A 26,446-nucleotide genomic window follows, 5' to 3' on the forward strand; every position below is an offset into this window, starting at 1 on the left:
AAATGGAGCACACTGAGAGGTGACAGGATAGGGTAATGCCTTAACCCTTCCCTTCTCTGTTTATTGTTTTAGTCTTCTATGGTATATGTGAAATTCTTAAATAGACTAGGTCTGTTTTTAGGCTATTGACTGTGTCCTATTGATATGTGTATATAGTCTTGTTATATTCACAAACTGGTTTCTTTATTATGGCCTGGTACTATTTTATTTTTTTAAATATATTTTTTAAATATTTATTTATTTATTTTTGGCTGCATTGTGTCTTTGTTGCTGCACATGGGCTTTTCTCTAGCTGCGGAGAGCAGGGGCTACTCTTTGTTGCGGTGTGCAGGCTTCTTATTGTGGTGGCTTCTCTTGCTGTGGAGCATGGGCTCTAGGCTTGAGAGCTTCAGTAGTTGTGGCACGCGGGCTCAGTAGTTGTGGGTTGTGGGCTCTAGAGCGCAGGCTCAGTAGTTGTGGTACATGGGCTTAGTTGCTCCACGGCATGTGGGATCTTCCTGGACCAGGGATCGAACCCTTGTCCCCTGCATTGACAGGCGGATTCTTAACCACTGCACCACCAAAGAAGCCCCTGGCCTGGTACTATTTTGATACTTGGCAGGCAAGTCCCTCCTTACTGCTCATCTTTAATATGTTAAAAATTCTTGTCTCTTCATTTATTCAAATAATCTCTAGCATATATTAAATATAATATTTATTACATAGCCATACATATTCATAATCTATACACACATGTGTATAGATGGAAATTATCTGAAAAAAATGTACATGCTCTAAAAATGTTCTGGGGGTTTTGAGTTAAATCTATAAATGTATTTGGGAAGGAGGAAAATCTTTACAATATACAGCATTTTCATTTCGGATCAGAACAGAGCTCTTCTCTTATATTTAAACCTTTATGTCTGTCAAGAAAATTTCATTGTGTTTGTGTATGGTTTTTTTTCTATAAGTCCTGATTGTTTCTTTTAAAGTTATTCCTTGGTATTTAATACACCTTTATTACTATTGTAAATGAGCACTTTTCCATTTTATTTTCCAACTACTTGTTACTGGTTTATAGGAAAGCCATTGATTTTAATATATTTATTGTGTCTTTGACCACTCTATTGAATTCCATTATAAATGAAAATCCTTTTAAACTTAAGATTTAAAAATTTTCTCTAAATTTTATTATTTCACCCTAATAATTATATATTTTATATTTTTCCATGTCTCACTACGTTGGTCAGAATTTCAGAAAACAGCACATGTACAGAAAAGTGGATACAGGATCAATGTCCAGGTTAACACATTATTATAAAGTATATGCCAATGTCTCACATTAATTGTGGTATTTGCTGAGGCTTTTTTTTTTTTTTTTTTTTTTTTTTGCGGTTCATGGGCCTCTCACTATTGTGGCCTCTCCCACTGCTGAGCACAGGCTCCGGATGTGCAGGCTCAGCGGCCATGGCTCACGGGCCCAGCCGCTCCGCGGCATGTGGGATCCTCCCAGACCGGGGCACGAACCTGTGTCCCCTACATTGGCAGGCGGACTCTCAACCACTGCGCCACCAGGGAAGCCCTGAGGCTTTTAATAGATAATCTTTATCAGATAAAGAAAGTTCTACTCTTAATTTGCTAAGAATGTTTAGAAAATCATGAAGGGGTGTTGACCTCGCGGCATGTGGGATCTTAGTGTAAAGTGGGAAAAACAAATGTTGTGAACTGATGAATGGATATACAAAATGTGGCAGATCCATGGAATAGTGATCAGCCATAAAAAGGAATGAAATACTGACACATGTTATAACATGCATGAAACTTAAAAAGATTCCCTGGATTCAGCTTGCTGATTTTTCATTTCAGACTTTGGCACTTATATTCATGAGTGATATTTGCTTATAATATTTCTTTCTTGCACTGCCCTTGTCAGGGTTTGGCATCAAGATTATGCCAGTCTCATTAAATGGGTTTGGGATTGCATCCTCCTTTCCTTTGTTTCAGAATCCTTTTGTGTAAGGTAGACATTATTTCTTCCTTCAATGCTTAGTAAATAGATATTTCCATTGAAGCTGTATAAGTCTCGAGTTTTCTTTTTTTTTTAAATAAATTTTATTTACTTATTTATTTTGGCTGCATTGGGTCTTCGTTGCTGCATATGGGCTTTCTCTAGTTGTGGCGAACGGGAGCTACTCTTTGTTGACGTGTGTGGGCTTCTCATTGCAGTGGCTTCTCCCGCTGCAGAGCACAGACTCTAGGCACACGGCCTTCAGTAGCTATGGCATGTGGCCTCAGTAGTTGTGGCACACGGGCCCTAGAGCACAGGCTCAGTAGTTGTGGCACATGGGCTCAGTTGCTCCACGGCATGTGGGATCTTCCCGGACCAGGGCTCGAACCCGTGTCTCCTGCATGGGCAGGCGGATTCTTAACCACTGCGCCACCAGGGAAGCCCTCGAGTTTTCTTTTGGAGAGGTTTTTAATAATGGATTTAAGTTACTTAAATAGTTGTAAGATTATTCAGATTTCTATTTCTTTTTGTGTTGTTTTAGCACATTGTATTATTTTTGCTAGGCATCTGTTTATTCCTAAAAATTTCAAATTTATTGCCATAATCTTATCTAGATATCTTTTTATTATCCTATCCTATTATTGCCTTATCCTCTTGTTAGCTTTGTTTTTTTTTTTTGGCTGCATTGGGTCTTTGTTGCTGCGCACGGGCTTTCTCTAGTTGTGGCGAGCGGGGGCTACTCTTCATCGCGGTGCGCAGGCTTCTCATTGCGGTGGTTTCTCTTGTTGCGGAGCACAGGCTCTAGGAGCACAGGCTTCAGTAGTTGTGGCACACGCTCCACGGCACGTGGGGTCTTCCCGGACCAGGGATCGATCCCGTGTCCCCTGCATTGGCAGGCGGATTCTTAACCACTGTGCCACCAGGGAAGTCCTTATTATCCTTTTAATGTGTGCAGGATATGTACTGATGTCCCCATTTTCATTCCTGATATTCATTATTTAGACCTCTCTCTTTCTGTAATGAATATCTAATTAGGGTTATTTAGTTATTTATTTTTAACCAACTCTAGGCTTTGTTGATTTCCTTATTATATGATTTTTTCCACTTCATTCATTTTTATTAACGTCATTATTTCCTTTCTTCTACTTTCTTCTTTCCTCCTACTCCTCCTTCTGTTTTTTGTTTAACTTCTGAAATATATGTTTATTAAATTTAAGTCCTTTTTACTTTTCTAATAGATACATTTAACGTTATAAAATGTCCTTAAGCATAACTCCAGATGCATCCCATAAGAGTCTTTTAAATTAAGGCATAATTTACATATAGTGAAATGTATAGATCTTAAGTGTATAATTCTATGAGTTTTGACAAATTCGTGTAACTTGTATCACCTATCAAGATACAGAACATTCCCATCACCTGGAGTTCCTTAGTGTCCCTCCCAATCTTTCCCCCACCCATGAATCACTGGTGTAATTTCTATCACCAAAGGTTATTTTGCCTAATGTAGAACTTTGCATAAACGGGATCATGAAGTTTATTCTCTTTTGATCTTTCACTCAGTGTGTTTTTGAGATTCATCCATGTTGTTTTGTGTGTCACTAATTCACTCCTTCTTATTATTCTGTACTATGCTGTTACTATGAATATGCTACTATTTGTTTATCTGTTCCCCTGTTGGTGAACATTTGAGTTTCTTTTTTCTCTTTCTTTCTTTCTTTCTTTCTTTCTCTCTTTCTTTCTTTCTTCTTTCTTTCTCTCTTTCTTTCAAGTATAGTTGATTTACAGTGTTGTGTTAATTACTGCTATACAGCAAAGTGACTCAGTTATACATATATATACGTTCTTTTAAAATATATTCTTTTCCATTAGGGTTTATCATGGGATATTGACTATAGTTCCCTGTGCTGCACAGTAGGACCTTGCTGTTTCTTTTCCATGAGGTTTTATCATGGGATATTGACAATAGTTCCCTGTGCTGCACAGTAGGACCTTGCTGTTTCTTTTCCATGAGGGTTTATCATGGGATATTGACAATAGTTCCCTGTGCTGCACAGTAGGACCTTGCTGTTTCTTTTCCATTAGGGTTTATCATGAGATATTGACTATAGTTCCCTGTGCTGCATAGTAGGACCATGCTGTCTCTCCATCCTCTATATAAAAGCTCACATCTGCTCACCCCAACCTCCCACTCCATTGAGTTACTTCTAATATGTTGTTATTATAAATAAAGCTGTGATAAACATTCTTTTTTGTGGACATTTGTTTTTAACTTCTCTTAGATAAATATCTAGAAGTGAAATTGCTAGGTCATAGGATAGATTCATGCTTTGTTTTATAAGAAAAGCACTTTTACAGTGTTCCAAAGTGATGTATAAAGTGGAAACAACCCAAATGTCATGAACGGATGAATGGATATACAAAATGTGGCAGATCCACACCATGGAATAATGTTCAGCCAGAAAAAGGAATGAAATATTGACACATGTTATAACATGGATGAATCTTAAAAAGATTATGCTAAGTAAAAGAAGTTAGACAAAAAAGATCATATATTGTACGCTTCCATTTATATGAAATGTCCAGAAAGGCAAGTCCATAGAGACAGAAAGAAGAATGAAATGTCCAGAAAGGCAAGTCCATAGAGATGGAAAGATTAGTGGTCTCCAGAGGCTTCAGGGAAGGGGGAGGTAAGGAGTCACTACTAATGGGTACAGGGCTTCTTTCTGGGGTGATGAAAACATTCTGGAATTGGATAGAGTTGATGGTTGTACAACTTTGTGAATATCCTAAAACCCACCGAAGTATACATTTTCAAAGCGTAAAATGTATGATATGTGAATTATATCTTAACTTTAAAAGTGGACAGAAGTAAATTCTTAGTCTTCAACATGCTTTATTTAACTTTAGAAAGGAAGAAAATTATCCCAGCTTTAAACTTAGCAAATTAGGGCTTCCCTGGTGGCGCAGTGGTTGAGAGTCCGCCTGCCGATGCAGGGGACATGGGTTCGTGCCCCAGTCTGGGAGGATCCCACATGCCGCGGAGCGGCTGGGCCCATGAGCCATGGCCGCTGAGCCTGCGCATCCGGGGCCTGTGCTCCGCAACGGGAGAGGCCACAACAGTGAGAGGCCCGCGTACCGAAAATCTTAGCAAATTAGAAAAAGATACGTGGTAATCTCAAGGATATAAAATTATATCTATGAGACATTAGTAATTTAAAACTAAAAACAGTAACATTTACCAACTAAATCTCAAAATGGTTTAACGCAGGAAAAAAGAAAGAGGAAGAGGGGGAGGAAAAACAAGAAGGAGGAAATCTTGTGGCACATGTAATCAATAAAATAAAACAGCACATCATCAAAATGTGTCATTATAATAGGTATGAAAAATTTAATTATTAAAGGATACTTTATATTTGCAGAACTTTATGCTAATACACTGTAAAATAGATAACTTTTGGGGAAAAACAAAACAAAAGAACAGAATTTATTAAAGAACAAGAAAAAAACTTAAATAGGTCAATATTCATGGAGAAAAAAATTTAAGTAATCAAAGAATTTGCCCCAATGAAGAATTTGCCAGATAGTTTTTTATCCAATTTTTTAAGATCCTAAAGAAACCAAAATTCCTTTGCTCTATTTATGTTCTGTTCTCAGAGCACAAAAAAATGGAAATCTGCCAGATCAATTGTGTGAAAGTAGCATATCTCTACTACCAACGCTGACAAAGACACACAAGGAAAATGACAGAAAGAACCTCCCTTATGAGTATGGATCTGAGTTGGGCCCGGACAGCAGGCTCTGCCGGCAGACGGGTTTGGGTGGCCCAGGCTGGATTGCTGTTGTTTCTAAATAAGCCAGAGTTTTAAAATTGAGGGGTTCCGGGCTTCCCTGGTGGCGCAGTGGTTGAGAGTCCACCTGCCGATGCAGGGGACACGGGTTTGTGCCCCTGTCCGAGAGGATCCCACATACCGTGGAGTGGTTGGGCCCGTGAGCCATGGCCGCTGAGCCTGCACGTCTGGAGCCTGTGCTCCACAACGGGAGAGGCCACGGCAGTGAGAGGCCCACATACCGCAAAAAAAAAAAAAAAAATTGAGAGGTTCCACCCCAAACCCAGAATTTGGACTACTCCAGAAAAAATGAAAAGATCTTAAATTACACTGCCTGCTTCTTGCATGAGGACAGTGGGCTGAGTAGGAGGGGCCACGCCTCTGCGGGGGGCGTTTGCTCTCCAGATTGCCCTGGTCCTCACTACTTCCCAGGGCCTGACACTGATGCCATTCTTCATCATGCTTGAAGTGTTGTTTTTCTTATAATAAAGATACATTTCTCTGTATCTTGAATCTTTCAAAGGTGAGAAAATGAAAGAAAGAGCAAGAACATATATATTGGAAAATGCTGCTTTACTCTATGATACCTGCCTTACTGCAGAGCTATAGTATTCAAGACAGTATGGATTGGCAAAAGGACAGACAAATGGATCAATGGAATGGAATGGAAAATCCATAAAGAACTCACATATTTGCTTTTTGACAAAGGAACCAAAGCAATTCAATGGGAAGAAATGGGATCTGGGCGTTATAGATTCCATAGCATGGGGAGACTGATTGGCATCACTCTTTTGGTCAATTTCAAAGGTGTTCCTTCCAGGGTGGTTTACAGTAGAACCACTCGAAACAATTAGAACCGTTAGGAAGTTTCTCCGGGCTAGGTGATGGGGGTGTTTCAGCTGAACCTCCTGAGGTCCTCAGTACAAAGTCATCTTCTGTGGAAATGGGTCCTCTGGTCTTTCCTCCCCATGAGACCAGTATAACACAGAGATGGTTGCAAAAGGACATTGCTGGAACTAGAAAGACTTACTGGCCAGAGAAGGGGAGAGGGGTGAACTACAGGAAGCTATTATTGTTCTGTGTCAATGTTTTTGTTTCTTTAAGATCTGTAGTTGTGCTTTTATTGGATCTTCCTGGTGGCTTTGATCTGATAGAATTTTGAAGAACAAAAGGTCTTTATGTGTAAGGTATATTCCTTTCTTGACTGCTATTTAACTCATGAGGACCCCGGGTTTATTGGAACTATTCACGATGCAGGAGGCTGTGGCCCTGCCCTCAGGATGGGAGGTGACAGGTACATGGATTCGTGTTTTCCAGACTCATCTGCCATCACTGGCCCAAAAGCAATGAGCAGCCTAGAGGGGGGCTCGTTGACTGTGCAGTGTCGATACAGCCCTGTGTGGGAGACCCATGTGAAGTGGTGGTGCCGAGGAGCTTCTTGGGCTGGCTGCCAGTTCGTCGTTAAAACCACTGAATCAGAGAAGGAGGTGAAGAAGGACCGCGTGTCCATCAGGGACAATAGGAAAAACCGCACCATCACCGTGACCATGGAGAAGCTCAGGCTAAACGATGCAGACACTTACTGGTGTGGGATTGAGAAATTTGGAGCTGACCTTGGGGTCCAAGTTAAAGTGACCATTGACCCAGGTAAGCGTATGTGTATGTGTAGATGTGTCTCTTCAAGGCCTGCTCTGTCCTGGTCCCTGGGGTCCCTCTTTAGTGACCTGTCACTCAGAGTGAACTGTCACAGAGGGTGGGGGAGTCCTGAGGTCTCATGGAACCCACACTGACCACCTGGGATTGGGAGGGGCAGGGCTTCCCTTAGAGGCTCTCATGGTGATCAAGATCAAGGTGATGGTCTCACCCGGAGACCCTAATTTCTGCTAATGTTTTCCTGGGACCCCTGTTGCCCAGGTGTTCCTGCTCTTTCTGGAATTTGGGGCTGGGTCTTCAGAGCTGCAGGTCCCACCCCCTGGTCCATATCCCATCTCAGGGGGAAAGACCCAGCACAGTGGGGCTGCTGCGGTTAATTCCTGGGGTCTGGAAAGGCCTCCACAGTCAAAGGGCTGCACTCCCAGGTGCCTGAAATCCCATCATGAGCCATTTACACATTTGCAATTAACGATGTTCTCTTCCTAAATCCTTTTAGAATGCAAACACTCTGGGCGTGTCGGCTCAGGGGTCTCAGTACCTTGGTTTGACCGAGTTTATCTGTTGGGCTCTGCCTCTGCTTACCCTCGGACAGGTGACACCAGCTCATTGGGCACCTGTGGCAACGGGGGTGGGCGCACAGTCAACGGAGCCTCCACCACACCGGGAACGTGTGAGGCTTGTTATACTTGCAAAGCGCAGCATCATTTCATTCAGTCTTGACAACGTTCCTGAGATGTAACCATCCCCACTGTGAAAGCTTTGTAACTTGCCCCAAGTAAAGGCTCTTCCTGAACCTTAGAATTTTGCTCAGGGCTGGTCCTGATCTTTGAAGTCACAGATTTTGGGTATGTCAGCCACCTGAGAGCCCCCATTCTGTTGCTGTCCTTGTGGATAAATAAAGTGAGAGGCACTGGCCACTGGCCGAGGCCCTGTCATAAGCAGCCGGAGTGTTTGAATTCCAGCTGAACTCCAGCTGCCCTTGTCCTGAGGCAAGCCTGGCCCCCTCTAACCTTCCAAGTTCTGCTTGATGTCCTCCCTGGACCTGTGCCAGCTCCACCTGCCTCTGAGGCTCTGAGTCTCCTAGCGGCCAGGGAGATATGAGCAGTCCAGGCTATAGGCCCTCTCCCTTGGCCCTGCTCCAGACTCCTTAGGCAGCCCATGATCCCCACCACCCCTCCCCTACCCACCCCCACCCCGGCTCAGAGCCACGTTTAAGGCTGCGGGTGAGTGAACAGGCAGAGCAGTGTGTAACCCGGTCTGTATGCCAAGCACCAACCGCAGTGCCGGCCACCACTCCTGCCACCTCTGCTATCAACATGTTCACAGCGCCAGTCAGCTTGGAAGAGACCAGTGGCTCCCCGGCTGTGACCAGCCCCGGCTCCAGCAGCGGGTAAGCCAGCTCTGATGCTGCTGTTCCCTGTGGCCCACTTGGCCCAAACTCTCCCAAAGCGGGGACTTTTGTAGTCCCAGGTCCCAGCCAGAGCTTGTTTCCGGACCCTCAAGCTCAAGGATTCTGGGGCCTCCTCTCGCTTACTCTCACAGCTCAGGAGGCCAGAAGTGAAATCAAGGTGTCGGCAGGGTTGGCTCCTTCTTTGGGCTCAAAAGTAGACTCTGTCCCGGGCCCCTCTCCTAGCTTCTGGTGGTTGCCAGTAAGCCAAGCACTCCTTGGTTTATGGTAGCATCACTCCAATCTCAGCCGCTGTCATCACATGGCCTTTTCCCTCTGTGTCTGTGTGCCCCCATTTCCCTTTTATAAGGACACCAGTCATTGGATTCAGGCCCATCCTAATCCAGTATGACCTCATCTTAACTTGATGACCTCCGCAAAGATCTTATTTCCCAGTGGGTCACCTTCTCCAGTTCTGAATGAATATGAATTACTGGATGAGGGACACTGCTCAGCCTGTACAGGGGGCAAGCTTAGAAGCAGAGAGGCCTTTGCAGAGCGTTTGCCATACAATTTCTGTTTGACTTCTAGACCCACTGAGACATCTTGTGGGACCCTCCTCTCTTTTTTTTTAAAAAAAACATCTTTGAGGGCACCCGGGAGTAGGGGTTCCCAGACTGGAAACCTCAGACCTGTAGGTCGAAAGGTTTCAAGGCATGTGGTCATCCCTGCTCCCAGGTGGATGGGATAAGGCCAAAGACAGGAGGTGAGCCTGGGTGCCTGGGGCATCCTCTGTCGTTTCCAGCAGTGTCTTCTTGGAGGCCAGCATCATCCTTCCCCTCATCTCTGCTGTGTTGATTCTTCTCTTGATGGTGGCCTCACTTGTGGTTTGGAGAATGGTGAAACAACAGAAGAAAGGTGAGGGGACCTGGCTGACACCGGGCTGGAGCTGGGCTGGGTGGAAGTGTGTGGGATTGATGGCCAGCATGGTCATCCGGGAACCATCAGTCCAAGGGAATACCTGCACAGTCTGGAAGGGGTGCCGTCCCAAAGGCCACAGCAGCTGGCAGTTTGAGGCGCTGGAGCTTGGAGGTGAACCCAGGAGGTTTTGGACTCAGTTCTGCCTGGTTCACCCCTCTTTGCTCTTCTTGCCTCTCTGCTCTCCCTCTCTATCTGTTTCTTGGTTTGCTTCCTGGTGGCAGAGATGGCAATGGCCTTAGGCAGGCAGCCTTCCTAGGGTACCCAGACACTTTAGTAGAATTCCTGTGGCTGTCAAGGAGGTACTGAATAGACATGGGGGCATGGAGAAACACACGCACACGCACACACACGCATGCACACGCACGGATGTATACACATATGCACGAACACATGTTCATGCATACACACACAACATAGCCCGCACACGAATGCGCACATGTGCACACTCATACACGGTTCTCTGTGTTTTCTCAAGAATGTTGGTGGCCACTCCTATTTTTGCTCTTCCTCTCTTCAGCCCTTTCTCAGGCTACCCTACTTGTTCTGTGTATATTTGCCCTTTAGGGAAGGGCCTCTGCTCACGAGTCTGCACTTGTCAATCACGAGGTCTGGCCTCGGCCAAACACTTTTCCTGTCTGGCTCCACTTCCACATTCTCACATTAACTGCACCTCCTCCCTTTCTCAGAACCCACTGGGATCTGGGCGCTCACGGGACCCTCTTCAACACGGCTCCCTCCCCTCAGCCTGGGGAATCTTGTAGTTTGGGAAGACGGGAGCCTGACTCCTGTTCATCACACTTTCCCCCCAATGTATTGTCCGTGACCTAAGTTAAAAATACTTTCTGTCCCCCTCAGTATCTAAAAAACATAGGGAAAATCTTCTTGTTTCTTTGTTGTCTCCGAAGCTGGGGGCGTGATGGTGGCAGGGGGAGGGCAGGGAGAGGAAGAAACAGGAACCAGAGGGCACCTGAGAGCTGGTCCAGACAGTGATGACCCAGCTCGGGTACTCCACTCAGAGGGCAGCTTAGAGCAATCCCGTCACGTGGACAGCTTGTACTGATGGAGCCCCTCTTGTGCCTGGTTCAGTCCGCACCCGGAAGGCATGGGAGGGACAGGCTCAGCCGTCCAGCAGCCCGCATCCCACCTGAAGACCAACCAGAATTCAGTGGGACAAGGGTGATGAGACAGACATAAATCAAATGCCCTGGGAGCAAGGGAGGGAGGGAGTCGACAGCCTGGATAGCTGGAGAAGGTAGGTGTGACTTTGAGTTGACCCCTGCAGGTGGAGAAATGGTGGCGTCACAGGCAGAATCCCAGCAGAAGTTTTAGGTTGAGCCTAATCCCGGGGGAGTTGATAATTGGCAGGGCCACCTGAGCAGCTGACTGCACAGTTCTGTGATGTGGGGAATAGACGGGCTGAGGTCTCCTTAGTTCTCATCTGAGAGATCAGAATTAAAACCAGGTCTCTCCTCTCTGAGCCCGAAGCCTAATTCACCTCTTTTCTTTCCCAGACCTGAGGGTGCCTGTGAGCCTCTGGGTGGGCTTTCTAACTCTGATTGTTTTTGTCTTTTAGCTGCTGGGATATCCCCAGAGCAGGTAAGAGAGTCCCCGAGGTCAGAGCAGAGACATCAGACACCTTTCCCTCACTTCCTTATTTTCCATCTCCCAGGAGCACCAAGGTCCAAATGTATCAGACAAGCCCTGTGCCCAAACGTCCATATACTCATGGCCCAGCTGCAAGGGCTGGGGAAGGGGCCCCGTCGTATGCTGGAATCAGCCAGGGAGGAGGGCTTGGGAGGAGGAGGTGTGGGAGACTAAGAGGAGATGGGGGTTGCAGAGGGAGCTGGGAGAGGGGGGTCCCAGGGGAGCAGAGAGCCACGCGTCCCTCCGTGGAAGAGGATCCTGTGTTTCCTCTCCTAGGTGCTTCAGCCCCTGGAGGGCGATATCTGCTATACAAACTTGAGCCTGCAGCAGGCTGAAAACTCTGGGTCTTCCCGGAAGAAGGCTTTCACGAGGTCCTCTTCCTCTGCCCAGGGCAACGCGGAGGGAGTGGAGTATGTCACCATGGTATGTGCTTGGTGGGGCTGCTATGGGGCTCAGACCGGACCCACTGTTGCCCTTCCTTTGAGGACCGGCTTTCTCCTGCCCACGTGGGAGGGTGGGTGCTGGGCAAAGATGCAGCCACTGAAAGACTTGCTGGCAGAGCTCCTGCGCGCTTTTGGCATCTGAAGTGACTCAACATCAGGTCTTAGCATTGGGAGACTCAGAGCCCGGTCAGACACGGTCCTCATGCTGGGCAGGGGAGACCCAGACAGGCTGAGGGACCCTGGGATTCCGTGCAAAATGTGCTGCCCTGACATGGAATTGAGGGAGAGTATCTTCTGCCATGGCCAGAGCTAAAGGTGCCTGGCAGAGTGGAGCGGGGAGGAACTGGGGGGCCTGGGAGAAGACTCCAGAAGCCCTGGAGGGTCTGTCTCCCCAGGCTCCTCCAAGGTCTCCTCCGTCCATGGGCACAGCCTCCTGCCAGCCTCTCTAACCCCAAGGACGTCTTCATTGCAGGCTGCCTTTCCCAGGGAGGACATTGCCTATGCAGCTCTGTCTTTGGAAACCTCAGATCAAGAGCCAACCTATAGCAACATGGGGCACCTCATCACCCACATTCCCAACAGGGTCCATGAGGAACCCACGGAATACAGCACCATCAGGAAGCCTTAGCCTGTGCTCCAGGGGCCCCTCTCAGACCCACTCGAGGCCTCTGAGTACATTCCTACTTCATCTGCTTTCTGCCTGCCCCCCAGTCCCCTCATGGGACCGCCAGTTCCTGAGGCCTCTGTCTGATGCAGTCAGCATCATGGCCAGCTATGCTTTGGGCTCGGGGCCTAGTCTCAGGGAGCTTCTGGGAGTTAGACAGGGGTCTTTCCACATCCCTTTCTCTCCCACACAGCTTGGGAGTGGGCTAGGGATATGCTCTGGAGCTGCTGAGGGAGAAATCACAATGATAACAATAATAGTAATTCACTTTTTTTTTTTTTTTTTTTTGCGGTACGCGGGCCTCTCACTGTTGTGGCCTCTCCCGTTGCGGAGCACAGGCTCCGGACGCGCAGGCTCAGCGGCCATGGCTCACAGGCCCAGCCGCTCCGCGGCATGTGGGATTCTCCCGGACCAGGGCTCGAACCCGTGTCCCCTGCATCGGCAGGTGGACTCTCAACCACTGCGCCACCAAGGAAGCCCTGTAATTCACTTTTATTTACTGCTTATCATGAGTGGTGGACTGAATAATGGTCCTAAAAGTTATTGGCATCTGAACCCTCAGAACCTGTGAATGTTACCTTCTGTGGCATAAGGGACTGTGCAGCTGTAACAGAGTTGAGGATTTGTGGATGGGGAGATTAGTCTGGATTATCCAGCTGGGCCCTGAATATAAGCTCAAGCGTTCTTATAGGAGGGAGGCAAGAAGGTCACGGAGGAGAAGACAGTGTGATGGTGGGAGCAAAGGTCGGAGTGATGCCGCCAGGATCCACAGAACGCCGCAGCCTCCAGGAACTGAAAAGGCAGGAACGGATCCTCCCCAGAGCCCCCAGAAGCAACCAGCCCGGCTGACATCTTGACTTTAGCCCAGTGAAACTGATTTCATACTTCTGGCCTCCAGAATTGTAGGAGAATAAATTTGTATTGTGTTAATGAAGCCATTACATTTGTGGTAATTTGTTACAGCAGTAATAGGAAAAAATATGCTATGTAACAAGTACCCTTCCCTAAATGCTTTACCTACAGTAACTAATTTAATCCTCACCACAACCCTAAGAGGACGCCTTTATTATTGTCCCCATTTTACAGAGGAGGAATCTGGGTACAGAGAGGTTCAGTGACTTACCAAATTTTACTGCTACCAAGTGGATAAGTTAGAATTTGAACTTGGGCATTTTGGCCCCAGAGTCTGGAGTCTGGGCCACCACCCTGAACTGTGTGTATAAGGAGGTTAATGTGTGTTAGTGTGTGTGTGTGTGTCTATACACAGCTACTCACACAGGGACAGTCATCGAGTATATACAGACGCTAGACTTGCTGTCTTTATTCTAGGGTCCTGGCAGCTCTCCCTCTGGAATCCTGAATCTCATCCCAGCTTGCCATCTCCATGGTTACCAAACTAGTCCAGTCCCCGGCCTGGAGTCCCTCTTGTTCTCTGCTCCTGAGTCCATTCTCCTCCCAGCAGCCAGAGGGATCTTTTTATTTTTATTTTTTTTGCGGTACGTGGGCCTCTCACTGCTGTGGCCTCTCCCATTGCGGAGCACAGGCTCCGGACGTGCAGGCTCAGCGGCCATGGCTCACGGGCCCAGCTGCTCCGCGGCATGTGGGATCTTCCCGGACCGGGGCACGAACCCGTGTCCCCTGCATCGGCAGGCGGACTCTCAACCACTGCGCCACCAGGGAAGCCCCAGAGGGATCTTTTTAAAGCACAGACCTGATCACTCCCTGCTTGTAACCTTTCAGTGGCTTCTTCCACAGCCCAGGAGGCCCCCAGGGTCCATGGGTCCCTGCCTGCCCCTAAGACCCCCTCTCTGGCTACTCTCTCTCTCACTTGCCCTGCTCTGCCCACACTGGACTTTCTTCCATCCTTCTAACAAGATAATACGTGGTCCCTTCTCAGGGCATTGGCACTTGCTATTCCTTCTTTCTGGAATGGCCTTCCAACGGATATGTGGATAGTTAGGTTTGCCAAAGAAAGAGAAAGGCAGGGAGAGAGGGAGGGAGAGAGGGAGGGAGAAAAGGAGAAAAGGGAATTCCCTGGTGGTCCAGTGGTTAGGACTTGGCACTTTCACTGCCGGGTGCCCGTGTTCAATCCCTGGTTGGGGGACTAAGATCCCACAAGCCACGTGGTGTGGCCAAAAAAAAAAAAAAAAAAAAGCTTATTTTTATTATCACAACTCAGCTCAAATGTTCCTTCCCAGACCCCCCTAACAGCAGTGGCCCCTGCTACACCTCTGATTCCTCTCTGTCACATTGCCCTAAGTAAAAGTAGTACTTACTACTTTATGAGCTAACTTGTTTATGGGCACATGGGTTTACTGATTGCCCCCTCTCCACCAGGCTGTAGGCTGCCCAGACATGGGGAATTTGTCCTACTCACTGCTGTATCCCCCGTGCCTAGTTTAGTGTCAGGTGCAGGGTGGGTTCTTGAATATTTATATGTTGACCGAATGAATAAGTAACGTGATGGTTCAGATTTGGGAACTCAGGGTGAGCTCTCAGGAGCAGGGACGCCCGTGTCCATCATGTGAGGAAGGGACCCCTGGGTCACCTGGGCAACCAGAGAGATTTCAGGATCCCCTTCCCAGCAGCATGCAGTGGAGAGACATTTTTTTCCCCTCCCGAAATGAGAGCGTTGAGGAGCCATGATTCCCCTTGACTGGAGAACAAAGGTCTATTCCTTTGCTTGGGTTTCTTTTGTTTGGGGCTGGAGGGAAGTGTCAGGGAAGGGAGCCATGACTTGGGAAGAAAGGACCAGCTCTGCCTGGGGCTCACAGGCAAGTGCCCCAGCAGGTACTGGGGCTGTAGGGATGTTTAGTGGACCATTATCAGTGTGTCCTGGGGTTTCCCCAACTTCTCACAGCTCTGGACATCCCAAGTAGTCTGGCGGAGGTGGCCTTAGTGGATGGCCATGTCATCTCAGCATGGGCTGCTCTTTGTTCTTGCCCTCATGCCCTGAAAGATGATTCCCTAGAATCTCAAGAGCTTTATCATCCTGGGGGAGCTTATGGAGCCCAAGCAAGCTTAAATATTCTTGGGCTGGTCACTTGAGCTGAGTGGGTCAGAGTAAGAGTGTTTTTGACCCAGGCTGTTTTAAGATTTACAGAGCAAGAAGTGCCTGTAGAGAGACCTTTAAATGAAAAAGTTCAAAGCAGAACAAAATGAGAGTGAATTGAGCTCTATGAATAAGTCATAACAGACAGTCACTTTCTGAAAGGCATCACTGTGCCATTTTAACTGTTGTGCGTAAAGTGCCTTTATTGCTGAGTTTTTAAGCAGCCTACACAAAATAGAATCCCTCAGTACAAGCTTCCGTTGGATTGTAAGGAACTCATCTTCTCTGGAATCTACCACAGATACTAGTAAAGATTTACTGTGGTGAAACTTGTGACATATCTAGGAACACAGACTAGTATTCAGCTCAGTTTGATTTGGCTGGAGGAGTCTGGTTGCTTCTTCTTCTTCTTCTTTTTTTTTTTTTTTTATTGGAGCATAATTGCTCCACGACGTTGTGTGAGGTTCTGCTGTACAATGAAGTGAATCAGCTCTATGTATACCTATATCCCCTCCCTCTTGGACTTCCCTCCCGCCAGCCCCCCAACCCTGACTTTGTCTGGATGGTGGATATGGGCTGGATGTGGAAGGTTCTGGCTGCCTGGCTGAGCTGAGGAAAGGTAAATCAGCCTAGAAGACAGATTCACTCTGATTCACACTTTTAATTGCTTCATTCAAGCTTTAAAAAAGTGTCTACCAGATATATCACTGGATATAATGTTTTTATCCCAGATTCCAGCCATCTGGATGGGTGGCTGTCTGAAAAGAGACCTTTTCATGTCCTTAGAGATGTAGTTGAGTAGCCCATGATATTTGTGAAATTTGTCCAGTCCATTCTATAGCTGGATGGAGCAGATTTCTGACTGGTGGTCCTCACAGGAGGCATTTAGGTTCTTTAGGTTTGGGGTCATGACTACAGGACTCTGCCCTGAATCCAGCCCGATTTGTTCAGTCCTGAGGGCGCTGGGGAAGTAGTCAGGGTGGGGTTTGAAGGGAGGTTTGAAGAGGTTTGAAGGGAAATTGTTTCATAATGTTTATAGACTGGCATCTAGGTGTTGTCTCAACCGTATCCGGCTGCTCCATAAAGATTCTGCTAAGGCAGACTTTGGGCTGTGGACTGGCACCTTTATTTCAAGAGAGAGAAAGTTCAGATAAGGTCCTGCTGATATGAGTGAGGGTGGCATTTACCACTTTCCAGGAAAGCACATTCTGTTAAGACAAACTCCAAGATATTTAACCACTCAGTTCTGGTTGAGTGCCCGATTATTTATAACCTGACTAAAGTTTCCGGGGTTTCCTTCCTTTGCTTTTTGAATTATTAATATTTAAAGATTCCACTTTATAAAAATTGGAGGGTTTGGATAGTCTCCTTTTGAGAACTATGTGTATATTGCTGGCTTTCAGAAGACAGAGCCCTTTTTAAAAAATTGAAGTGTAGGTGATTTCTGCTGTACAACAAAGTGATTCAGTTATACATATTATATATATATATATACACACACACATATATATATCTTCTTTTTTAATATTCTTTTCCATTATGGTTTATCACAGGATATTGAATATAGTTCCCTGTGCTAGACAGTAGGACCTTGTGGTTTACCCATTCTATATATAATAGTTTGCATCTGCTAACCCCAAACTCCCAATCCTTCCCTCTCCCACCCTCCCTCCCCTTTGGCAAACAAGTCCGTTCTCTATGGGCAGAGCCCTTTTGAGAGTCAGTTGAGGGAGAAAAATATACTGCACTGGCGATCTTCAAAACACATGGCCTTTAGCAGGAAGGGCCAGGCAGCTAACATCAGTTGATTTCATGTATCAACAATTTTTTAGATCAGGAGGGACTGATATAGTAGTCAGCCTTTTATTTTATCAAGTAGGTGCATTCTTACCTGATGTAGATGGAATTGTTATTGGTCAGTTCATTGGAAAAGTTGGTTAAATCAAGGAATCACACAAAAGATATATTCTTTCTCTAAATGCTTTCTTTGGCTCAAAATATCTAAATGTGTCATCATTTGCTAGTATTTGGATGTAGCTCTAAGCCTCTTTTTCGCTGATGGGTCTGCTGAAAGAGGGACTCATTGCCTTTTCTGCACAAATCACACACACTGTCTCATCCTGGAGTTTCTAGTTCCAGTTTCCCTAACGTGGAGCAAGACATTCTAGATACTTACGAAGCCATCTGATTGCAAAACCTCTTTTCATTTTTATGTTTTCACTGTGACTATTTTACAGTCCTCTCCCTCATTCCTAATTTGATGTTTTTTTTTAAAAAAATGGCATGCTTTGAGTTTTTCTAAAGCATTCAATTTAGTTTTTGTAGAAATAACCCTTCTCTTTGTTTACATTTCCTGTCATTGGTCAATATTCTTTTTGTTTACACTCTTAATTGGGTAGTTTATGGATGAATTCATTAAATTGCATAATTATAATTAACATGTTTGACCAGCCTAAACAAGTTTGGGCCTGAATGCAGTTGACTCTTGTTAAACACGTACCTCAACGGGTGAGAGCAGAAGCAAGGGGATCTTCAAAAGAATCTGCCCATTGCCACAAGCATAAAGATAGTATGTTTCACCAAGAGATTGAAGGGTGTTGGTTGATCTAATAAGTTGGTTAAGAAAGGGATTGGTTGGGCTTCCCTGGTGGCGCAGTGGTTGAGAGTCCGCCTGCCGATGCAGGGGACACGGGTTCGGGCCCCGGTCCGGAAATATCCCACATGCCGCAGAGCGGCTGGGACCGTGAGCCATGGCCGCTGAGCCTGCGCGTCCGGAGCCTGTGCTCCACAACGGGAGAGGCCACAACAGTGAGTGGCCTGAGTACCGCAAAGAAAAAAAAAAAAAAAAAAGAAAGGGATTCGTTAAGACAGTTTCTACTAAGCCATCGAGTTTCATAAAAGAAAGGACATTTAAGCACCCCAAGTCAGAATAATAGGCAGTGTTTCCCAAGAAGGACAGTTGGCGACTTTATGCCAATATGGATTTCTGTTGTGTGTGTATATAATCTCCTACAAATTTGTTGATACTTTGTCAAGGGCTGGTGCTCACATATGGACTAAGGATTGGCAGCTACTGAGCTTGTCTACACTGTTCTCTAGACATGGATTCTCTCCTCTAGGTCCAGCTAGTGTGGTCTGGTGTCCCCCTAAAGCCTTCTAGTAATCTTATTAATTGAAACTCTGAGGCTTTCACTCATGAGGGCCCCGTGACCCTACCTCAGTTGGGAAAAAGGCCCCTTTAATCCCTTAGATTCCCCCGCCCAGCATAAGCTCTCCCTCAAATAATCCACTGTGATCGCAAACTCACATGGTCTTGTCCTGAAGGGGTGCGGTTCTAGCAACAAGGAAGGGTGACCCACCCACTGGTTTTGCTGAGGAACCTCTGAGGAGCGGTTCAGAATTAAGGAAGGGGTAAGCCTCTGTTTCTGTTTCTAAGGGTCCGAAATAGAGAAGAGACATTCTGAATGCTTGTGTGGTAGAAAATCCACTCTTAGCAGAAAGGAGGGATGTCTACTCTATGTTCCAGAATAAAAATTCCATCCTGGGGAGTTTCTGAAGCCTCCCACATCCTCCCTATCACCCTTTCCATCTGCAGTGCTGCAAACCCAGATATCCCCAATCCTGTTTTTTATTAGCTTATTAATTGTTTCATTTTAAGTTATAAAATATTTGGTGCATACTATATGTTTATATAGGATGCAGATATGTTATAAACGATAGGGAAGCAAACACCTCATGTTCACAACCTTAATGAAGAAATGGAACATTACCAAATCCGCTGAAGCCACCCACTCATTGTTTGTCTTTGTTTTCTTCCAAGGAAGAATGTGCTGCTTGCCTAAGGTGGCTCTAAGGGCCCATCTCAATACTTGGCCCATTCTCCTTCCCTTCATGTTAACTACCAAAGCCATCAGATAGCTGGTCTACATTATGCAGCATTCATACTAAATTAACAAATCTATGCAACTCTTCCTCTATTAATACGACTTTTCTCCCCCAGTCAACCTAGAAGCCAATGCTTAACTGTGCCTATGTGCTCTTTAAAGATCTGGTGATGGGTTTGTCACTGGGGGAGCAAACACATTGAGATTCCTTCTGGCATCCCCATGCAGAATGCTCCCCTCTGTCAAGGATGGTGAGGGTTTCTGTGACAAGGAAGCACCAGGTCACTACCCTTGGTCTCAGCCACACTGCCCAGTGCCAGCCCTCTGGTCATTGGAAGGAGCTGCAAAGTTCAGACGATGTACTCATTTCAAAATTTCACACAGCCTTTGCAAGATTTGTAATAAGCCACAAAAGCAGAAGGACTAAACGCCAGAGACCCCTGTCCTCCCACTGAAACACCCTGATGTCTGTCGGATGGCAAATGAAAGCAGAACCAGCAGAGAAGTATTTTACCTAAAAATATCTGAGACATGAGAACAGCTGTGAAAGTGGAGGTAAAATGAAGGAGATTCTTCCCTGGAGCTGTCTTGGTGTCAGTAAATCTTGGCTTTCTTTCCTGGGGTTGTTATCTTGCAGTCGGTTTTAAAATTTTTTTTAAATTTAAATTTAAATTTATTTTTATTTTTATTTTTTGCGGTACATGGGACTCTCACTGCTGTGGCCTCTCCCGTTGCGGAGCACAGGCTCCAGACGCGCAGGCTCAGCGGCCACGGCTCACGGGCCCAACCGCTCCGCAGCATGTGGGATCCTCCCGGACTGGGGCACGAACCCGTGTCCCCTGCATCGGCAGGCGGACTCTCAACCACTGCGCCACCAGGGAAGCCCAGGAAGTGAGCTCTTTTTTTTTTTGGCAGGGGCGGGGGCCTGCACCACGTGGCCTGCGGGATCTTAGTTCCCTGACCAGGGATTGCACCTGTGTCTCCTGCAGTGAAAGCGCCAAGTCTTAACCACTGGACTGCCAGGGGAGTCCAGGAAGTGAGCTATTGAACTCACTTTGTCCTGATTCACTAGCATCTGGGGCAAAAGCTGCCCCCATTCTGTACTTCATTTGCTCGGAATTCACAGTCAGGACCAGACACAGCAAGAACCCACCACAGAGTGTTTCTGAGCCCCTAACTCACATCATTGTCTTTGATGGCTCATGAGATTGTACTGGCAGCAAAAGAGGGCTGGGAGTACTCTAAGGGAAAGAGCCGCAAGGTTGTTCACATGTTTTAAATTATTTAGTTACATCAAATATTCAGATTTGTGAGAACATCAGCAACTCTATTTAAAAACTCCAAGCATGTCATGGATGAACTCAGTGTTTCCAGACAGTTCCCAGCTTCCAGCCCACACTCAAAGAATATTCTAAGAGTTACTCAGGCTCATTTGGGTCAGCCTCCACCTCTTGGGATGAGCTAAAGTGCAAGTGCCATCCAAGGTTGATGATACTTGGTGTATGTTTTTCAGATAAGTGAATTTTAATGAGAGGTCTCATTGCACCCCATACCTCACCTCCCAGAGAAAAGAGCTATTCAACTTAGGAAATCAGGGTTGCAAGGTTCACACAGTCATGATTTTTGTGTAGGTGGGTGTGTGAGCTTAATCCCTTGGGATTGTGCCTGTGAAATATGTGTGTTTTTCTGCATATGAAGTTGCTGCTCTTCTCACAAAGCTTCATTATTTTAGGTGAGACCCAATATGACACTTATTGAAGTGGTTCTGGAGCTCAAGATGTGTGTCCTAATAACAACCATTTATTGAAAGTTTCCTATACACCCAGGAAAGAAAGAAAGAAAGAAAGAAAGAAAGAAAGAAAGAAAGAAAGAAAGAAATTACATTACGTTATCTAACATTTTCACTCAAAAAACCCCAATAAGCCAGGTATTATTATTCCTATTTTATAGTTAAGAAAAGAAAGGCTCACAGATATCATTCAAAGTCACATCAAGGTCTGATTCCAAGCCTGGGGTTTCTTTCCATCATACAGCAATATCTCTTTTCTGGCAGGTTTCTAAGACTATCCTACATAAAATCTGGTAGCCTTGTCAAAACATTAAATAACACTTCCCCCTCTATAAAGGTGACCTCTGGGGAGGAGAATAGGAAGTGTGTGTGGAAGGGGGTATGTGGGGCGTGGTTTCTGGGAAGCTGGTAAGGGTCTACGTTTATTTTGATAGTGGCTGCACAGAGCTGCTCTCTTTGTGATATCCCATCAGGCTATACCCCATCAGGGTATACACATATGCTTTGGGCTTTTCTTGTGTTTGTTATACTTCAATAAAATGTTTATTTAAAAAATCCTTTCTAGCAACTAATGTTGGAGGGGAGCCCTGCCTCCCATGGTCAATATGTTCTAATTAATCAACAGGATTCCCTGGACTCTATTACACAGCAAATTTAAAAATAATACAAATATGACCAGAACTTCTGCTGCCAGTGTCCTTGTCCACATGGTGAGCCATGGCCACCCCCCACCTCTGCAGGAGACCCTCCAACGCTAGCAGGTTTACTCGATATATATGGAAGGAAGGAGAAGGACATGCCTGCCATTTTATGGATTAAGAAGAATGCCTGGAGTTATGCCGGGAAAATCATCATTTCTTACTCTATCAACTGGAGATCTTTTATAGTTTTGTGCTAATTAGTAAGATTATTGATCTATCATTAATTCAAATCTGAGTTTCAATTAATTTAATCAGACTATCAGATGGAAATCTAGGTAACTTGAGGTTTTGATTTAGTGAGAAGATAAAAGAAAGAAGGAAAACAAGGAATAAGGCATCAGACTCTGTGTGGACCAATATTATATGCTGGTTGTATCACACTGCCATTTTAATTTTAAGACTTTTTAAAATTTGGATATACACAAATAATGTGATGTAATTAGCTTTATCAAGTAAACTGTATACAGTAAGCAATATACTGTATACATGACCCATGAGGAATGTTTGATCTTAAGACTAATGTCCCCTCCAGGGGCTTCCCTGGCAGCACAGTGGTTGAGAATCTGCCTGCCAATGCAGGGGACACGGGTTCGAGCCCTGGTCCGGGAAGATCCCACATGCCGCGGAGCATCTGGGCCCGCGAGCCACAACTACTGAGCCCGCGCGCCACAACTACTGAAGCCTGCACGCCTAGAGCCCGTGCTCCACAACAAGAGAAGCCACCACAATGAGAAGCCCGCACAATGCAACAAAGAGTAGCCCCTGATCGCCACAACTAGAGAAAGCCTGCGTGCAGCACCAAAGACCCAACACAGCCAAAAATAAATAAACAAAATAAATTAATAAAAAAATACAAATATGTTGATACCTTGCCCCTTTACAAAAAGGTTTCTAAGCGTATCATAATAAAAAGTCATGTACAAAAGTAAAATAAAATTAGGAGGAGGTGACCAGTATTATAGGAAAAGGAAAATTGCTACACACATATGTTACTCTGTTGAGCATCACAGAAGTTTTAAGGCCAGCTTCTGCTCTCAAGATGCTTACAACCAAGCTGAATATACTGAGTATTTATTAGTGGTAGGTAGACACCTGTCTTCAAATATACTGGAACTCGTAGGAAAAGGCTCTCTTCCAATTTGGTAATCAATAAACCCAAAGGAAGTGAAAGTTCTCATGGGCTACATCCTACATTTCATGCGTGGGTAATTGAGGTGGGAAAGACCACACTTGATCAATAATTTTAAATCTTTGACCACCAAATCTTAAAGCTTTTAAAATGAATATATATATCTTTATAAGATGGTTTAAACTTGGAGAGACCCATGTATCTAGTCACCAGGATGCTTTTGTAATTGATTTGTAATTATGTTCCCTTTTGTTTGCATGTATTTTCTACTGAGGCTAGATTCACCACTTCAAAGAACACAGATCTTATTCTAGTTTACTTCAAACTGTAGTGGTTTTTAAACTTCCTGACTGGGGAAGTTACACACTTTTCTCCTTCTTTATACCCTAGGGGCTTAGGGACCTGGAGGGAGAAGTCACTGGGCTATTCAAATCTATAGCCCACTTCCTTTAGTAGTTGGTTTTCTTCAATTTGTGTTAGAAATAGCCAGCGTGGCACACGGCTGTGTTTCTGAAACTTTAATGTGCATATTTATTTTCTAAGGATTGTGTTAAAACACAGATTTAGATTCAGCAGGTCTGGGGTGGAGCTTGAGATTTCACATTTCTAACAAGCTCTGAGGTAATGCCAACGCTGCTGGTCTATGGACCAAACTCGTAGAGGGAAAGGATTATTAGGCTTTGAATCATAATTCCTGGCCTTGTTTTCTTGAACAAGTCACTTTCCCTCTCCGGATTTGAGTTTCCTCAAATGTCAACTGTATAATAGGGGACCAAAGTGGATGCAATTACTTCGAAGCTTACATTCACGGAATTTGCAGAGTGATACTTTGATTTTTAAAAATCTCCACTTATAGGACCATGTACAGCCTTTCAGGGGACTAATAGATAAACCAGTATTAGCAAAGTGGGAAATATAAGGGCTGAATGAGGAGGGCAGAGAAAGGGATGAGGTGCAATAACGACTTCTTATGGCAAATATAAGGTTCTGATGCTTCAGAGTGATGGATGTTGGATCAATAAGTGTTGCCTAGAGAGAGGCTGCTACTTTCTCCCAACAACCACTTCGAGAGGACGTTTTTGATAATTTACATTATTGATAATTTAGTTATAATCTAGTTATGTTACTGATAACTTAGTCGTATAAAAAAACTTGAATGAGGGAAGCAAGGGATGAGCGCCAGCAATGAAATAAGCAAACACTTTCAGGAGGTTATGAGTGAGTCATGGCTGGAGGGCAGCTTTCTGGAGGCACAAGGGAGTCTGGTTTGAAAACAACAGTTTATTTCTGCTGCAGATCATTTCTATGTTTAATTTCAGCCAAGCTGGCCAGGAATTCAGATATTTGACCACAGCTACCAGACTTACCGGGTCCGGAGCTTGTGAGCTAAGGGTGGGAGGACACATGTAGCCTCCCACAAGGGTTACGGAGGGCAAAGGTGTTCGAGGTTCACAGGGCTGAGAGGCAGGAAGAGTGAGTGAGAAAGGGACACAGGTGATTTAAATGCATGAACCAAGATCCTGACCATCTGAACCACTGGGGGCGGCCCCTCCCCTGCGTTCAAGCATTTGTGTTGAGCAGCAAACAGGATCACACAGAAGGCGTTCTCCAGGCTCACAGATACAGGCTAGTTTCTCTTTAAGTTCCAAAGCCAAGCGAGGGGAACGGAAAGAACTGGTTACGGCGCCCTCTCCCAGGATTGAGATGGGAGCGGGGGACTAGAGATCCTTACCTTATACAGGACGTGCTCATGGAAGTCAGGGCCAGCTCCCCTCTGGTAGGAGTCGAGTCTCTGCAGATCCATGCCTGGCTTGGAGCCCGCTGCTCCCCACTCTCCGAGCGCTCTGCGTCAGTGCTCCCAGAAGCTCTGTCCGGGCTCTGCGGGGTGCAGCCGGCTCGGGTCTAAGCCCCGCGGACCGGGCCGCATCCGGTTCAGCACTGGACAGCTGCCGCAGCCGCTGCGGCGCGGTACCCTGAGAGCAGGCGGCTGCTGCCCTCCGCAACCGCGGCGTTTCAGCACCAGGAACAGCGATACAGTCCCTGCGCGCCTGGGACCAGAGTTCTGTCCTAGTCCCCTGTCTCGTGACTCCAGGATGCTGGGAGGGACACAAGATTTCAATCTAGCCGGTGGCCCGTGCGTATCTCATTCAGCTAACCGGATTCCGGAGCCTCAGAGACCCAGCTGCGTTCTCAGGGTATTGCGGTCCCGGGAGCTCACCGTTCCTGATTCTTAGTGACCGAGCATGCCCGTCACACCACGCGGCTCAACTCTCCTCCCGCGGTTGCAGAGGCAAGGCCCTGCGGCGCTGGAGCCACTTCTCTTTTGGTCTCTGGACAGTTTCCTCCAGTATGTATGAGGTCGACAGATGATGGCCCAGAGGGGTCCCTGACGTTTCTGAAATATTTTTCAAAATCTTGCTTAAGTGCATTTTCCTAGAGGCGGGGTCCAGAGCTTAAATTACACTCTCTAGGATGCATACGTCCCCCCAAAGTTAAGAACAATTGTCTTGGGAAAGTCAGAAGGGTTGTTTGGTTAAGAGCACAGGCTCCAGAGTTCAAATCATGACTCTGAAAATTATAAGTTGTGTAACCTTGGGCAAGTTACTTAACCTCCCCTAAGTGTCTGCAAAATGGAAATAATAATAGTACCTACACCATGGTGTTGTTCTGAGGATTTAATGAACTTATTTATGTAAAGACCTAGTACGGTGCCTGACGTACATTAGGAACTCAAAAAATGTTAGCCATTGTGCCCTCTGGGCAAGGGGATGGGAGCTCTGTCTACCTCCCCTAAACACCAGGAGAGTCCTGCTGCTGGGACCATCAATTTGCAGAGTTGTATTACTTCTGGGAAAGGTGAGCATGAAGATGACCACCATGGGAACTGGGAGCTGAGACTGTGGTCTCAGAGGTTTTCCTAATATGATGACCTTGGCATTCAGCAGGCAGCTACCTCATTAGACACAAGTCCTATCACCACTGGCTTCTAGAGTCAATATGAATATGGAGGGAAAGGGCCAGGCCTAAGTTTAAAAGGGTGCATTTTACTTCTGGGCTTCAATTCCTTTTGTGGCTGGGTAGCTTTAACCAAATCACTTAAGTTCTCTGGGATTGCTAACATTTTCTCATCTGTAAACTAGGTAGAGCTATGTGTGCCTACTTCATTGGGTTTTTATGAGGAGTAAATGAGACAACTATGTGAACATCTTACTTTCTTTTTTTAAACAGTAAAACAAGTTTCACTTACCAGGTGTTAGTATTACTGGAATCTCCATACTATAGATACTCGATAAGTATTAATT

At 45.8% G+C, this 26,446-nt stretch overlaps 2 protein-coding genes across 2 annotated transcripts in view; one reads left to right on the forward strand and one right to left on the reverse strand.

Moving 5' to 3' along the window:
* The window catches only part of RAB37 (RAB37, member RAS oncogene family), a 54,442-nt gene extending 29,494 nt beyond the window's left edge, over positions 1 to 24,948 (reverse strand). Inside the window, exon 1 of the mRNA XM_060081713.1 lies at positions 24,877 to 24,948. Coding sequence (XP_059937696.1) covers positions 24,877 to 24,948 — 72 coding nt within the window. The remainder of the gene's footprint in view (positions 1 to 24,876) is intronic.
* Positions 7,164 to 11,817, forward strand: LOC132478466 (CMRF35-like molecule 1). Its single transcript, XM_060081625.1, has 4 exons — positions 7,164 to 7,464; positions 8,797 to 8,860; positions 9,663 to 9,775; positions 11,759 to 11,817. Exons 1-4 carry the CDS (start codon positions 7,164 to 7,166, stop codon positions 11,815 to 11,817), a joined length of 537 nt encoding a protein of 178 aa, XP_059937608.1.
* Positions 24,949 to 26,446: the final 1,498 nt, after the last annotated feature.

The sequence above is a fragment of the Mesoplodon densirostris genome, chromosome 18 (genome assembly GCF_025265405.1).
Source record: "Mesoplodon densirostris isolate mMesDen1 chromosome 18, mMesDen1 primary haplotype, whole genome shotgun sequence".
Lineage (NCBI taxonomy): Eukaryota > Metazoa > Chordata > Mammalia > Artiodactyla > Ziphiidae > Mesoplodon > Mesoplodon densirostris.

Excerpts from the sequence above, each read along its gene's own strand:
- LOC132478466 (XM_060081625.1), top strand. The coding sequence starts at position 7,164 with ATGAGCAGCCTAGAGGGGGGCTCGTTGACTGTGCAGTGTCGATACAGC. Across the intron at positions 8,861-9,662 it reads AGCCCCGGCTCCAGCAGCGG|CAGTGTCTTCTTGGAGGCCA; the intron begins GTAAGCCAGCTC and ends TGTCGTTTCCAG. Across the intron at positions 9,776-11,758 it reads GGTGAAACAACAGAAGAAAG|GTGCTTCAGCCCCTGGAGGG; the intron begins GTGAGGGGACCT and ends TTCCTCTCCTAG.